Source organism: Lissotriton vulgaris, chromosome 10, assembly GCF_964263255.1.
Source record: "Lissotriton vulgaris chromosome 10, aLisVul1.2, whole genome shotgun sequence".
Taxonomy (NCBI): domain Eukaryota; kingdom Metazoa; phylum Chordata; class Amphibia; order Caudata; family Salamandridae; genus Lissotriton; species Lissotriton vulgaris.
Genome location: NC_141698.1, coordinates 477,113,123 through 477,126,630, shown reverse-complemented (window position 1 = coordinate 477,126,630; position 13,508 = coordinate 477,113,123). Strand labels below are relative to the sequence as shown.

General features: G+C 46.6%; 1 protein-coding gene across 1 annotated transcript in view; it reads left to right on the top strand.

Annotated features, from left to right (window-relative positions):
- LOC147685426 (partitioning defective 3 homolog) overlaps positions 1-13,508 on the top strand; it is a 532,416-nt gene that overhangs the window by 279,837 nt on the left and 239,071 nt on the right. Inside the window, exon 5 of the mRNA XM_086939787.1 lies at positions 9,127-9,212. Within this exon, the coding sequence (XP_086795913.1) occupies positions 9,127-9,212 (86 nt within the window). The remainder of the gene's footprint in view (positions 1-9,126; positions 9,213-13,508) is intronic.

Below are 13,508 nucleotides of genomic sequence, written 5' to 3'. Positions count from 1 at the left end.
AACATCCTCGCAAATAAGCCCCAGAATTCCCTTATCCCCCACAGTTGTAATTTCCAAACCCGTCTCAGCACCAATACCTCCTGAGACTCTGTTGGTGGAGGCCGCTTCCGCAATAACAATTAATTCCCAGGCGGAGGTTATCGCTATCGGGACTTTGGAAGCCAATAATAAGCTGGGAGGGGAAAAGCGCAAAAGAGGTGCAGCCAAGCCCAGTGCAAACAAAAGAAAACAACCGTTAATCCACAAAAGTCAACCCACGCCACAGAGTCTGTGGAATAAACAAAAATCAACAGGGACATATATTATCTGCATTGATGATAAGGACTCAGCGGATACGGATGACATCTCTACTGCTATCACCAGCAATCCCACCGGAAATCAAAATACGATATGGACACAGACTGTCCCAGAGGGAGAAAATAATACCATATCGAAACAGAATGGGAATCTCATAGAGACTATAGTTGACACTATTTTTAATTGTTTAGAGAAGCAAATGATAAAACAGTTTAATAATGTTTTTAAAAGACTGGACAGACTAGAAAACCTGGTAAAAAATGAAGAGGTAAAAAGAAAGGGGACCGCCACCCTAGACCAAATCAGGGGTGACCGTCTATTGAAAGAGCTTGAGTCAGTTAGTAACACCTTATCTTGTGGGAAGCCTGATGTCTCACGTCATAGTCTTAAATCGGCCGGGGGTCCCAGTACCTCTGGACCTCAAGTGCCCATTGCACTACCCACCACCCAACCCATACGCAACAATGCCGGCAATAATAAGGCAGCAACTAATTTACCATCTAAACCCCCGCCCACACCCATAAATTCACTATTACCAGCTACTGTGAATCCTAGTACTGACAACCAGAACAGTGGTTCCACCCAGCCAACTACGGTGGTGGGGCCTACCCCTGCTGAAAACAGGGGTGCGGGGCGGTCTGGGCATAGCAGGCCATTTAAACACCAGGGGCCTGCTCTGCATTTACCCCCTAATGCCTGCCCATTTGTTCTGGTCTTAGCAGGTATACCACCATTGAGGGAGGGACAGGGGGAATCATGGGTTCAACTGCACAATAAATGCATTGATTGGCTAACCGAGCACAAAGGTGTTGGGTATGACATCTCTAGAGAAATCTTATCAGCCCGTAGGGTGTCATGGGTGGGGCCGTTATTTAAAGACATTGAAGGTGACTGTATAGTCCTTAACTTTAAAAAATCCAGGCACTTTAAGATTCTTGCTTAACAAAAATAACAACCGCTCTGGCATTTCCAATGTTGCAACCCTACTACCTCTAAGTTATTTCTATAGACCACCATTAAGGCAATTCCATCCAGCCCCCTTTCCCCTTAAAATGCAGAATAGGTTTGCACCCCTATCTGAATTGGATATGTTAGACTGACCACCAGCTATCAATTTGGCTATTATGAATGTGGATCATCCATCCCAGGTACCCAATCCTGATTTATTACCGGACATCTTACAGCCTCTTCCACTCACTGTAGCCAGTCAGCAATCTGCTAACCAAAGAACCATCACACAGGGCTCTGAACTATCTCTCGTGAGCTGGAATATAGCGGGTCTTAGATCGAAATTAAAAATTAAAGAGTGGTCAGATTGGGTTTACGCAAAGTGTGATATACTGATGCTACAGGAGACCTGGTGCACAGCCATGCCCATATTAGAGGGCTTCAGTTGCCATAACTTAATGGCATCTGCTTCATCTATGGGTCCTCCCAGTGGGGGCCTTTCTATTTGGGCTAAAATAAAAACCGGGGTACAAACTAAACTGATCCAGACACATGGAAAATGTTTTATGGCCATAAAATACACTAACAGGTTGAAATTATGTTTAATCAATTTTTATAATAATGATTTTGTGACCCACCCTAATAATAATTTCTTAATTTTATTTAACTTTATTGATGAAATCTTAGTGGGGCAGAAACATGGAACTTTTGACGGAATTTGCATTGGGGGAGACTTCAATGCCCATATGTACCGTAACAATCCCCCCTGTAGAAACGGTGAGGAACTGAGGGATTACCTAGCATCCCGCGACTTAGTGAATGCTATGGAAACCGCCGGTACAGGAGGGAATAACATGTTAACCCCCACCTACATTGGCCAGGGATGCGCTTCTACAATAGATTACATGTTTATTTCCCCCTCACTGAGCGATATTATTCTAAAGGCAGAGGTCACTTGCTCCACCCATAACGATCACTACCCAATTAGAGTATATTTAAATAATCCAGGGAATATAAAGGATGTAATGAGAGTAGAAATAGCGGCGCAAAACTTGGAAGCATCTACTCACAGACTAAGAGTGGTATGGAAAGGGGTCGACAACAAAGATATTTTAGCTAGAGTCATTAACAAACATCCAATATTAATTGAGAACTGCCTGTCCCTTGATAGATCAGGCCGAGACGTGGTTAGTTCCTTCAGTAATCTCTGTTCGGCTATTAAAAGAGAATCTTCGAAACCAGTTCGGGCTAATAAAGACCGTGGCCCCCGCTGGTTTGACTCTTCTTGCTCTAGGGACAACAGAGAACTGAGGGAGGCCCTAAAAACTAAACCAACGAATCTGTCACTTGTAAGAGACCTGAGAGCTAGGTATAAAACCATGCTACGCACTCGATCTGAGGCCCTAGTGATAGACCATTGGGAATCTCTTACCCGCACTGCGACACTGAAAGATACCACTGGATTTTGGAGAGAGGTCAACTCTTTAAGATCCTTTGGTTCTAATATCAAAGTTATTAATTGTAATATAACAGGAGATGTGTGGGTTGAGCATTTTTCTAAAATCTATGCTGTACCAGGGCCCCTCACAGATATTGTTCTCTCTGTTATGACTACTAGTCCCTTCTATATTACATTATCTGAGGTTGAGGATGCTATAGTTGAAAGTGCAAGCAATAAAGCACCCGGCCTAGACGGTCTCTCAATAGATCAAATTAAATCTGAAATTAACTTTTGGGCCCCTTTACTCTGCAATCTGTTTAACAACTTATCCGACAGCTCAATCCCAGAATCATGGTCAAATAGTGTTATTGTACCAATATTCAAAAAGGGTGACAGACTGGACCCCGCCTGTTACCGTCCGATATCACTAATTGACAACACACTGAAGGTTCTTGGGAGGGTAATTTTTAACAGGATTAGGAGCTTGGCAGAGGACAATAATGTCTTACATCACTGCCAGCTCGGTTTTAGAAGTCATGTGGGCACTGTTGAACAATGTTTGAATTTGAATCTGATAATGGCAAAGTAAACTATTGTAAAAAAAATCCCCTTTGCACCTTGGTTTTATGGATTTAAGTTCAGCCTTCGATTTCGTTAATCGCTCTAGTTTGTGGTCACTTTTGCTTAGTTATGGTTTGGATGATTCTTTGGTGTATTTTCTTTCTTATTTGCATAGGGACTTAAAGGCCAGAGTGCGCATTAATGCTGAGGGAGAAGTCTCGAATTATATTTTAATTGGCAGGGGTGTCAGACAAGGCTGCGTACTCGCCCCACTGCTTTTTATCTTATATATTAATGGGTTGCGCAGCAATTTGTGTACGATAACTAAGGACGTCCCAATTATAAACGGTAATCCAATCCCTGCTTTGTTGTACGCGGATGACGCAGTGCTAATGGGTCGTACAGCCAACGCCCTGCGAATTTTAATTTCTGGTTTTGTTGCTTTCCTGTTAGATTTGGGCCTTAATACCAATTTAAAAAAATCTTTTATCATGAATTGTGGGCCCAAAAAGTATAACATAACCTCAATTAAATCAGGTGAAAACATCCTAAAATGCACAAGCACTTTCCCTTATTTAGGACTATTATTTTCCAACACGGGTTCCTGCCAGCCACATGTCGCTTATGGGAGAAACAAAATTGGTAAATCCATCAACTCAATTCTCTCCCTACGGCAACCCAAACAAGCTGACGTTATCACTTCTTTGCTAAACATTTACCGTACTCAATGCCAACCTACGGGAACTTATGGAGCAGAAGTGTGGGGATATTCTAACTGTGTGCCCATTCAGACAGAGGAAAACAGATTTTGCAGAAAGGTCTTGGGGGGAGTTTTCTGCGCTCCAACATTCATCTGTCACAATGAGCTAAAGTTATTGTATATTGAGGACTTTATCCGATCAAGGCCCGCTCTCTTCTGGCTAAAAATCTGGCTAAACCCAGCGGCCCATTTAACTCGCAGCATAATATCTGACTGCCTACAAAGCGAAAGGTCTAACCTTGTACCATGGCTGAAAGCTGTCGAGAAAAGCCTGTCCAGTGTGGGCCAGGGCCTTTTGTTTAGCTCCCCAAATACTATTGCTCACGTACACAAGAACATAGTCAAACGGGCACTGTATGATTAATATGGGGAGGAACGGATAAGATCAGAATACCCCAAACACTCAGTTACTAAATATATTTCTTATGCTGAGCCCGATAATGGCATTTTAGCTACACCACAGAGGTATTTGTTAATCACATTAGGAAGATGGAACAGGAGCCTTCTGTTCCGATTACGGGATGGAAGCACTGTAAATCTATTAAGCTTTCCCCTTGGCTACAATAAGCATTTGGAGCAGCTGGATTGCCCTTGTTCCAAGGATGGTAAACAAAGTCTGATACATTATTTTTTCTTCTGTGGTTTTTATAAATTGTATACTTCTCAATATCTAATGCCATATTGTTGTAAATATGATTTAAGGGACTTTATTCAGGCAATGAGAATCTTTCAAATGATGCTCTCAGATGAGGTGATATTTACTGTGAGTTGCTTCCTTAAAGCTAGTGTGCGGTCACGGGCAACCATGGAACATGACTAATGAACATTTGAACATTTGTACTTTGCCTTTTTGCACATTTGCTTTTTGCACGTCTGATTATTGTGTACTAGTACATAGATATTCAGACGCTTGGGTTTAATGGAAACGATTTCTGTGGAAACTAATAAGTGAAATATCCACACACTGTGAATTCTTGTAACATTGCCATTTGCACAATTGATGTTCTGATATATAGCTGCTCTCTTATATTTGGAAAAGGTAATTTTTATGTAACAGTATAATCAATCTGTTTTTTATCAACATTTTTTATGTATTTTAACCTGTGTGTACTTTTATGGATGTATTAATTCCGAATAAAGATCATTTGACTTGACTGTAGGAGTCGCACCACACCCATTCAAAAACAGCCCTAAGAAGTCTAATTTGCTCGAGCTCCCAGTCTGCCTTGCCTCACACCTGAGTGCTGGTGCTTCCACTCACAAACAGGTGACTCTCTCTCACTTCAGCCTTATAACCTTGGAGGAGTTGCAGAAGGCCCTACTTGAGTGCAAGTCAGGCTCCCTAGTCGACCCATAGCCACCTTCTAATTGAAAGGAATTGAATTGAAATTGAAAGGAGATTTATAATGCGCAAGACAATAACCCGCAGGTATCAAGGCGCCTAGCAAAAAAGATCAGAGAATGATCAGGAAAAAGACATGAAACCCTACACATATGCTTGCTGAAAGAGAAGGGTTTTTAAGGCAGTGCGGAAGTTCTGTAAGGACGGGAGAGATCTCAGATCCAGAGGAAGTTCATTCTACCACTTAGGAGCAAGAGTGGAGAAGGCTCTGCCACCCCATTTGGCTCTTCGTACACGGGGGCTGCCAGAAGCAGTTTCCCCGAGGAACGCAAGTTCCTTCGGGGGACATAATGGGAGATGATGGATCCTATTCCGGTGTCGCTCTTTTTGGCGATGGCTCTGTAGGTCATACATAGGACCTTAAACCGGATTCGGTATTCTACCGGCAGCCAGTGCAGCGTTTTCCTGGCTGCAGTGGCCGAGGAGCGTCTGGGAATATCCAGGACAAATCTGGCTATGGCGTTTTGGACTACCTGTAAGCGCTGCAGCTGTCCTTTGTTAAGTCCAGCATACAGCGCATTACAGTAGTCCAGACGCGAGCCGATGAGAGCAACAGCTATTTGTTTTCTTGCCTGGAGGGAGAGGTATTTCCTGATCCTTCGTAGGGTGTGAATCAGGCCCCAACAGGTGGAAACGGTTCTGCTCACCTGGCTACCTAAGTCAAGGGCAGGGTCTATTAGCACCCCGAGATTTTTAGCAGAAGATGTGGGGGAAGGGCATGTTCCAAGTGAGTCGGGCCACCAATTGCCTGACCAGATGTTTTCTTTCCCCCCAAACACCATCACCTCCGTCTTCTCCCCATTCAGTTTCAGAGAGTTCTGGATCATCCATTGACCAACCGCCTCCATACAAGATCTAAACTTGGAGGCGATTAGTTCATCTGAATGGGGAAGAGAGACGAGGATTTGAGTGTCGTCTGCGTACGAGATTACCTCCATCCCGAACGATCTTATTAATTTGGCTAGTGGGGTAACATAGATATTAAAAAGGGTCGGGCTGAGTGCTGACCCTTGAGGAACCCCACATAGCACAGGTCGGGATGGAGATAGGAACTCCCCAAGCTTGACTCTTTGTTCCCTCCCCGTGAGGAAGGAGGTCAAAAGATCTAGAGCTGCGTTCTTCACCCCCACCTCCCTCAGCCGCGATGTAAGTACTGAGGGGGAGAGGGTATCAAAAGCCGCAGTTAGATCTAGCAGGACCAGGAGAGAGGTCTGGCCCTCATCTACTGTCGTGCGGATCTTGTCGAGCACGATGGTGAGGGCTGACTCGGTGCTGAATTCTCTCCTGAATCCATGCTGGGAGGAGTCTAAGCATCCTGAACTTTCTACAAAGATGGCGAGATGCTTGTTAAGATGTGTCTCAAGCATCTTCGCAGGAGCAGGGAGCAGGGAAATAGGCCGGAAGTTTTTTAGGACCCCCGGATCCAAAGAGGCCTTTTTCAACAGGGGTTTTACTACCGCCTTCTTCCACTCTACAGGGAAAATGCCATCTTTGATGGCTAGATTCATTACCTCTAGCAGCGGTGGTAAGAGGGTCTCCCTGCACTGCTTAATGACTTTCAGTGGGCAGGTATCCAGAGGGGAACCAGACTTAGTCTTGGCTAGCAGTAGCTCACGGTCTTGCAAGGCCAGCGGGGGAAAAGCGTCCAGAGTGCATGGTGGGGAGATTTCTGTGGTGATCGGGCTCATCTCTACCCTGGGTGTAGATGCACTGAGGACAGCTCTTTGTTCCTCGAGGGCCAGGTGGATATCCTGAATTTTAGAATGGAAGAAGGAGGCAATCTTATCACAAAGATCCTGCTTGTTTGTTGTTCTTGCAGCAGAGGTGGTCGACCTGGTCTAAGCAAAGCAGGCTAAGGTTGCCCTTTGATTTAAAAAAACAAACCTTCTGGGGGACCCTTCCAACTTTAGACCCATCTCTCTATTGCCTGCAGCCGCCTTGATGCTCGATAAACTTCTCAACACTCGGCCCACGAGTACCTGGAGCAACACAGGCTATTGTACACCAGCCTCTGGCTTTCGTCCCTGTCAGTCCGGCTTTCGTCGCTAACATAGCAGGGAGACAGCCCTGTTCGAAGTGGCAGATTACATGAAGTTGGCACACAACCATGGTAAGAATGCCACCTTGATTATATCCAACCTGTCTGCAACATTCCACAACAAATCCTACTCTATTCTATGCATTGCTTAGCTGATTTCAGGACCGTGAGCCTCTTCTGAATAGCTGGCACAATCCTTGTGGCTAGCCCCTTACTTATCAGATTTAACATCTTTTAACCATGGGGTGCCGCAGGGCTCTTCCTTGAGTCCCCCTCTTTATAATGTGTACATGGCTCCTCCTGCTCCCTCAGCTGAGTCAACATCATTTCACATGCAGATGATACTCAGCTGCTTCTCTCGGTGGAGCCTTGGAGCATTCTTTCAAAGCCTGCCTATATGCGGTCTTCTGCTGGGTGCAAAGGAGCCAGCTGAAGTGCAATCCAGAAGAGGTCGACATTCTGCTGTTTGGCTCATTCAGCTCCATGTGGTGGAAGTAAAGCTGATCAGAAACGCTACCATCTCCTCCTCCCTCTGCCGAAGAATCTAGGCTTTGAGGTCAAAAACAAGCCTTTTCAACCCCAGGTGTCTGCAATGGTTGGTTCTTGCTTCGGATTTCCCCGTTTCAATATGTTTTACCTCTACATTCTTGGAAGAGGCGGTAGAAAGATGCATTGATGACATCGCGTTGGAGCATGCTAATGCTTTCTCCCTCTCTTGCTCTGTCAGAGGGTCTAACCAGGAGACTGCGAAGGGTTCTGCATGCATGATTCTTGGATCACTTGGCGTGGGTCTATATCCTCTCAGCTGAGATCTCTTCACTAGCCCCAGTGAAGAAGAGGATTCGATGTAAGTGTTTGCTTCTGGTCCATCAGGCCCTCTGTATCTCACTGACAGATGTCATTCAGGTCTACTGTCGGAGTGGAGCTTAGGTCAGCATCCGCAGCCCTGGCACCGGTGCCTAGGCTCTGACGCATGAGAAAGGGGGCTGCTCCTTATCTAGCTGCAAAGGATTGCAACCAACTCCCTTTGGCTCTCTGTACTATTGGTTCTGAACCTTTGTTTAAAAAAAAATCTCAACCCATAGTTGTTTGCCTTGCCCTAATTGCCTGGGTCTCCATTTTGTTTCTTGACCTGTCAACCCACTCCAAGGAGTAGCCAATCGCTTTACAAAACCCTTAAACATGTTCACTAATGGAAGGGGCTAAACAAGGTGCCTTCGCTGGAGCTAGGTCATGGTTAACACATCTGGCAGCTGAGCCAACCAGATGTGGAAACTGCCCACCCGGTGTCACCCGAACTTTGTGAACTCCTGTGTGCACAGAGTCAATATTTGAGAAAGGCAACTTCTGCTACTGACTCAAGGGATCAGGGGTGAAGTGGGGTGTGTTGGCTACACTTGGGGAGTCTTGAACAATCTATAGTTTTTATCAATGTAAACACTGACATCCTGTGCTATGAGCTCTTTGGGAATGTGCATTGCACTGCCGTTCCTGCATAATGTCGCACTGGGTAACGCACAGTGTGCACAAAACAGACAAGTGAATTGTTCTCTGTTTCATTATGTATCACACCATATGCAATGCTATGTTATACTGTCAATAATCCGAGTGCTCCGAAGCCTAGTCCCTGACTGGTTCTGAAGATACTTACATGTTAATCTTGTTTGATTTGGCTGTAGGAGGGAATTCAGAGAGCTGCTGAAAAAGTTTGGCTGCCACAGTGACAGCGGGTCTTCACGGAGCTCCCCAACCATGTACAGCGGAGGTGAGATTTACTTCACTCTGGCACGATCAGATTTGACTTGTGTGTCACGTGACTAAATATGGAATAAAATATATAGTAAGAGTTTAGGAGATTGGTATATAAAATGTCCATGTGATTAATTGAGGGAGAGAGGTTTGCAGGTGTCATGGCTCAGAAATGCAGTTTTCATTTCAGGTGAAGTGACAGCAAGGCCCAGGATTCTGAGGGGCCCAGAGCACCCCACTTTGATCTGTCAGAAGAGAAATGGGCACAGTATTCCCTTTGCTTGTGGTACTTGCTATGCCATTGGTTCATGCAGATGGACCAAAGTGGCCTACTTGTAAATGCCATGGTGGAAATAAAGAAATGAAAACATTGGCTGTCAATGCTTTATATGTATGCTTATAGAAAAGAGACAACCATGGAATAGACATGCAGGCAGAATTGGATTAGTACCAGCAGCTAATCATCCATATAGGAATGTAATTAAATGGATGTGACGACTTGGGTATTCAATACACGAGTAGAAAGGGGTTGTCTAGGCAAAGGGCAAGGTTTGATGTGGCATTTACACCAATATTTCATTTACCTCGAGGCTAAGGATTACGCAGCTATGGAATTTGTATTGTTATATCTATCCATTCTCTTTCTGCGTGTTCGTCCTCTGCACTTCTCTGTATGTATGATTGTATGCTGTCTGTTTAGATTTGTGATGTGTTGGACTGTTTCTGCATCTGTTTGTTTGTTGCATGTTTGTCAGCTGATATGAGTTGGTTTGGCATGGTACTTAAGTCTCTCCAGCATTTCTTCTACAGTCTGCCATTCCAATCTCCATGTGAGCCTTTCTTACTCAGGGGCGGCTCTTCCATGAGAGCAGAGGAGCGTCACCCACCACTTTTTCACAGTGCAAGAAGCAGAAACACAAAATGGTATTTTAAATACCTTTTTATGTTTCTGCTCCTCGCGCTGAGAGAAAGCAGAACGGTATGCCTGGTGGGGGGCCGGCAGGTGGGCGGGTCGGTAGGAGTGGCTTGCCCAATGCTGTGGGTCCTGACTGTTTGGTCGGCCCTCTGGGGCAAACCAAACCAGTCATGCGCACTCTCCATTTTCTATCTGTAGGTTGCATGCAGCCTACATAGAGAAAATGGTCACCCTACAGGCGCCTGGCTGGGCACCGTCCTCACCAATCACATTGTTGCCATTGCAGCGTTGTGATTGGTTTAGGAGAGGGGAGGGAAGATGCCTGCTTCCTGATGTGGCACCCCGCCAGGAGCGGAGGCAGCGTGTGACCTTTTTACATTTATTTTTAAATCTTAAATCCCCCCCACCCACGAGTCTTGCGAGCTGCGACTGTTCTTACTTACACTTTGCCAACTAGACACCTAACGTTGACTACAAACTACAGCTCCATTTTGGGGATGATTTCATTCACAAGATTCCAGCTTGTTCCCTTTCTCTCATTCCCTCCCGTTCTTTTGTTCTGCTACATCTATCCCTTTGAGGTGGTGTTAGATATAAGATAAAGTACCTCATATTGTACATATAAAAAATAATATAGGTAACTCAGGGCACAGTCCTGAAAAAAGAATTGGGGGGACGCTGACGTCATGACAGGAAGTGACGTCACGAAAGGTGGCTTGCACCATCAGACTCATTGCCCCCCCTCGCTCACCCCTTAGATGTGTTTGCATCAGAGAAGCCAGCACAAGAGCAGCGTTCTGAATGGGCTCCGATCTCGCCCCAGAGAGGCCAAAGAGTGAACGTGTGGCTCCATTTGCTCCAGTTATCGAGCTCCCGGTAAAATAAGTGGGGGACGCCATCCACCCGCGTGGTACCCCGACTCGAGCCCTGAAGTAACTTGAGATCCTGCTTAAGGTCTTCGAACACCAAGGTGACCTAAAATATCCTTTGTAACAGGGGGCAAGGTTGAGGGGGTGTGGCCAACCGCCTAAGATGGCGGACACATAAGAGCAGAGCATCCGGGTCAAGCCATTTCATCCTGATTTATCCTCAAGTAGTGGCTTCATTCTGCCACTACACAAAGATGCCAGACCTATTTCCTGTCTCCGGGAGTGTCGAGCCTGGTTTGTAGGACGGACCTGTGGCTGCGTGTCCTGGCTTTGGAGGTATGTGGCGTCAAGCAATTCTGCTCATGCTGCTGCAGTGGTAACCCTGCTCCTACACTGACCGCTCCTACCGGAGGTGCTCTGTGGAAACACCGGCCGGAGGAGACAGTAGAGGAGGGGCTGGCCTGCGACTGAGCCTGCACTTAGGGCTGCGCTGGAAGGGTTGTTGCTGGAGGCAACTGCTTACCCTGAGGCGGCTGAGGCGGCTGCGGCGGCCTGCAGCAGAAGGATCGCTTTGGGAATCGTGGGTGTCATTGTGCCCAGGATTTAGTCGACTGCCTGGGACGACAAGAGACCTCCAGTCTGGTATGAGGCGGCGGCACCCATGAGGGCCTCTGGATCCTGTGCCGCCCCTGCCTTCTCCTGCGGGCTGTTGGGCCTAGACCAGGTGCAAATTGGGACGTCTATGGCCCTCCTAGAAGGGGGGGGGGGGTACCACTTAGCTGAAGGATGTTGCATCAACTGTATTACTTGATTACTACTAGCGGGTGAAGCTGCATGGTTCGGGAACCCCAGAACTAGGCCCCTGCCACTGAACAATATGAACAATATATCCCCCCCCAACTCTTTGAGCATACACTGACTCCCGCTGCCCCGGTACGACTGAAAGACAGTGGCGTAGGGGGCTCAGTGTGGTGGGTCCACTCCTTCTGACCGCACTGGCTCAGCAGAGAACTGCTGCAGGCAACCTGGACCATAAAGTAAAAAAAAATGACTCCAGTGGAGACCTGAGGTAATGTCACATTCCGCCACGGAGCTGTCTCACAGGCTTGTGGCAAGTGCAACTGGCACTGCACTGGCTAATAGTTCTGTGCATTTAACCGACGCGCCCCCACTGTTGACTGCCAGTCTGCAGGCCGTGGAATTTGTGTCCAGTCCCAGAACAACATTTCCCCTTTTAGAACTGTACCATTTCAGGTGCAAATAGAGCTGCAACACCACGGGCGAAGGCTGTGGCACCGTGATCACCTGTTGTTCCTTTTCCTTGTGGCCTGCTGTGGGACGCTCGAGGAGACTGCCTATCCCAGAACACCTATGAGTGTGCAAGTCCTAGTGAGTGGTGGCGATTCCAACCCCTTGGGGATGTAGTGAGACACCATGGGCCACATGAGGGGAAAGGTAATGGACCCTACGGAACACGGCCGCCAGCAGATAAGGGAAGCTGAGGGTTCCTCCACCGAACACACGGAGGAGTGCATGTCCCACGGTGATAAATTCACCAGCTGACGATCCCCGGGGCCACAACACACCCCATAGTGACCCTTATCCTCAGTTACAAAGACCAAGACGCTGTCCCCAGATGTGCACGAGAGAAAGCACCCCTACGCTATGATAATACACACATTTCTTTGTTCCCAGACTATACATTGTTGGTTCATCGTCAAAGGGCCTCTTACCAAGAGGTGAAAAAGCACCTTAGATCTCTAAAACTCAAGTACGCTATGCTCTACCCAGCCTGGCTAAAGATCCTTTATGATCAACAGTCTTTTCTTTGAAACGCAGAGTTCCGCCTGGGCATGGCTCGAGGATACATTCCCGGAGAGACCCTGTCCCAGGAGCAGGTGCAGGAGGGAAGACGGATAGCGATACAGTAGCCACAGCACTCCGGGACGCTGGGCTGCAGTCTGCTGAGGAGTCATCGGAAGACACCACGGTGCATTTGAACTTAGAGAACAGTCTAACCCTTTTTACTATTGTAGCTCCACAGATGTCACATAAGCTATTGGGATGCTGACTTATTTACCAGTTTTTATGTGGTGCATGATGGACGGTAAGGTCCATTTGATTGCATGACCTGTACTTTCATCAATTGCACACATGTAACGTAAGTAAACTAATGCATGTAAATGAACAGGTGTTGCCCCAATCACTAACACTTCCTTCTTTCATCACGACACTGTTTCTGAATTCTGATCACCAAAACTACTTCTTCAACTATTGCTAATCACTAGGTTGCAGGAGCGGCTCCATACCAATAAGAGACGGCGTACACACAATGGTTGCGCTGGAGGTCTCAATGCTTAATACTACTGGGAAGCATATATGTCCCAAAGATGGAGCAGGATAAGTTCCATGCACAACTTACCAAAGCACTCGCAGACTGGACTATGTACCCCTGAATAGTCGGTGTGCTGGATATATACTTGGACCGTCACACCCTTCTTTTTCCGGGGCACAGCTGCCATTCGAC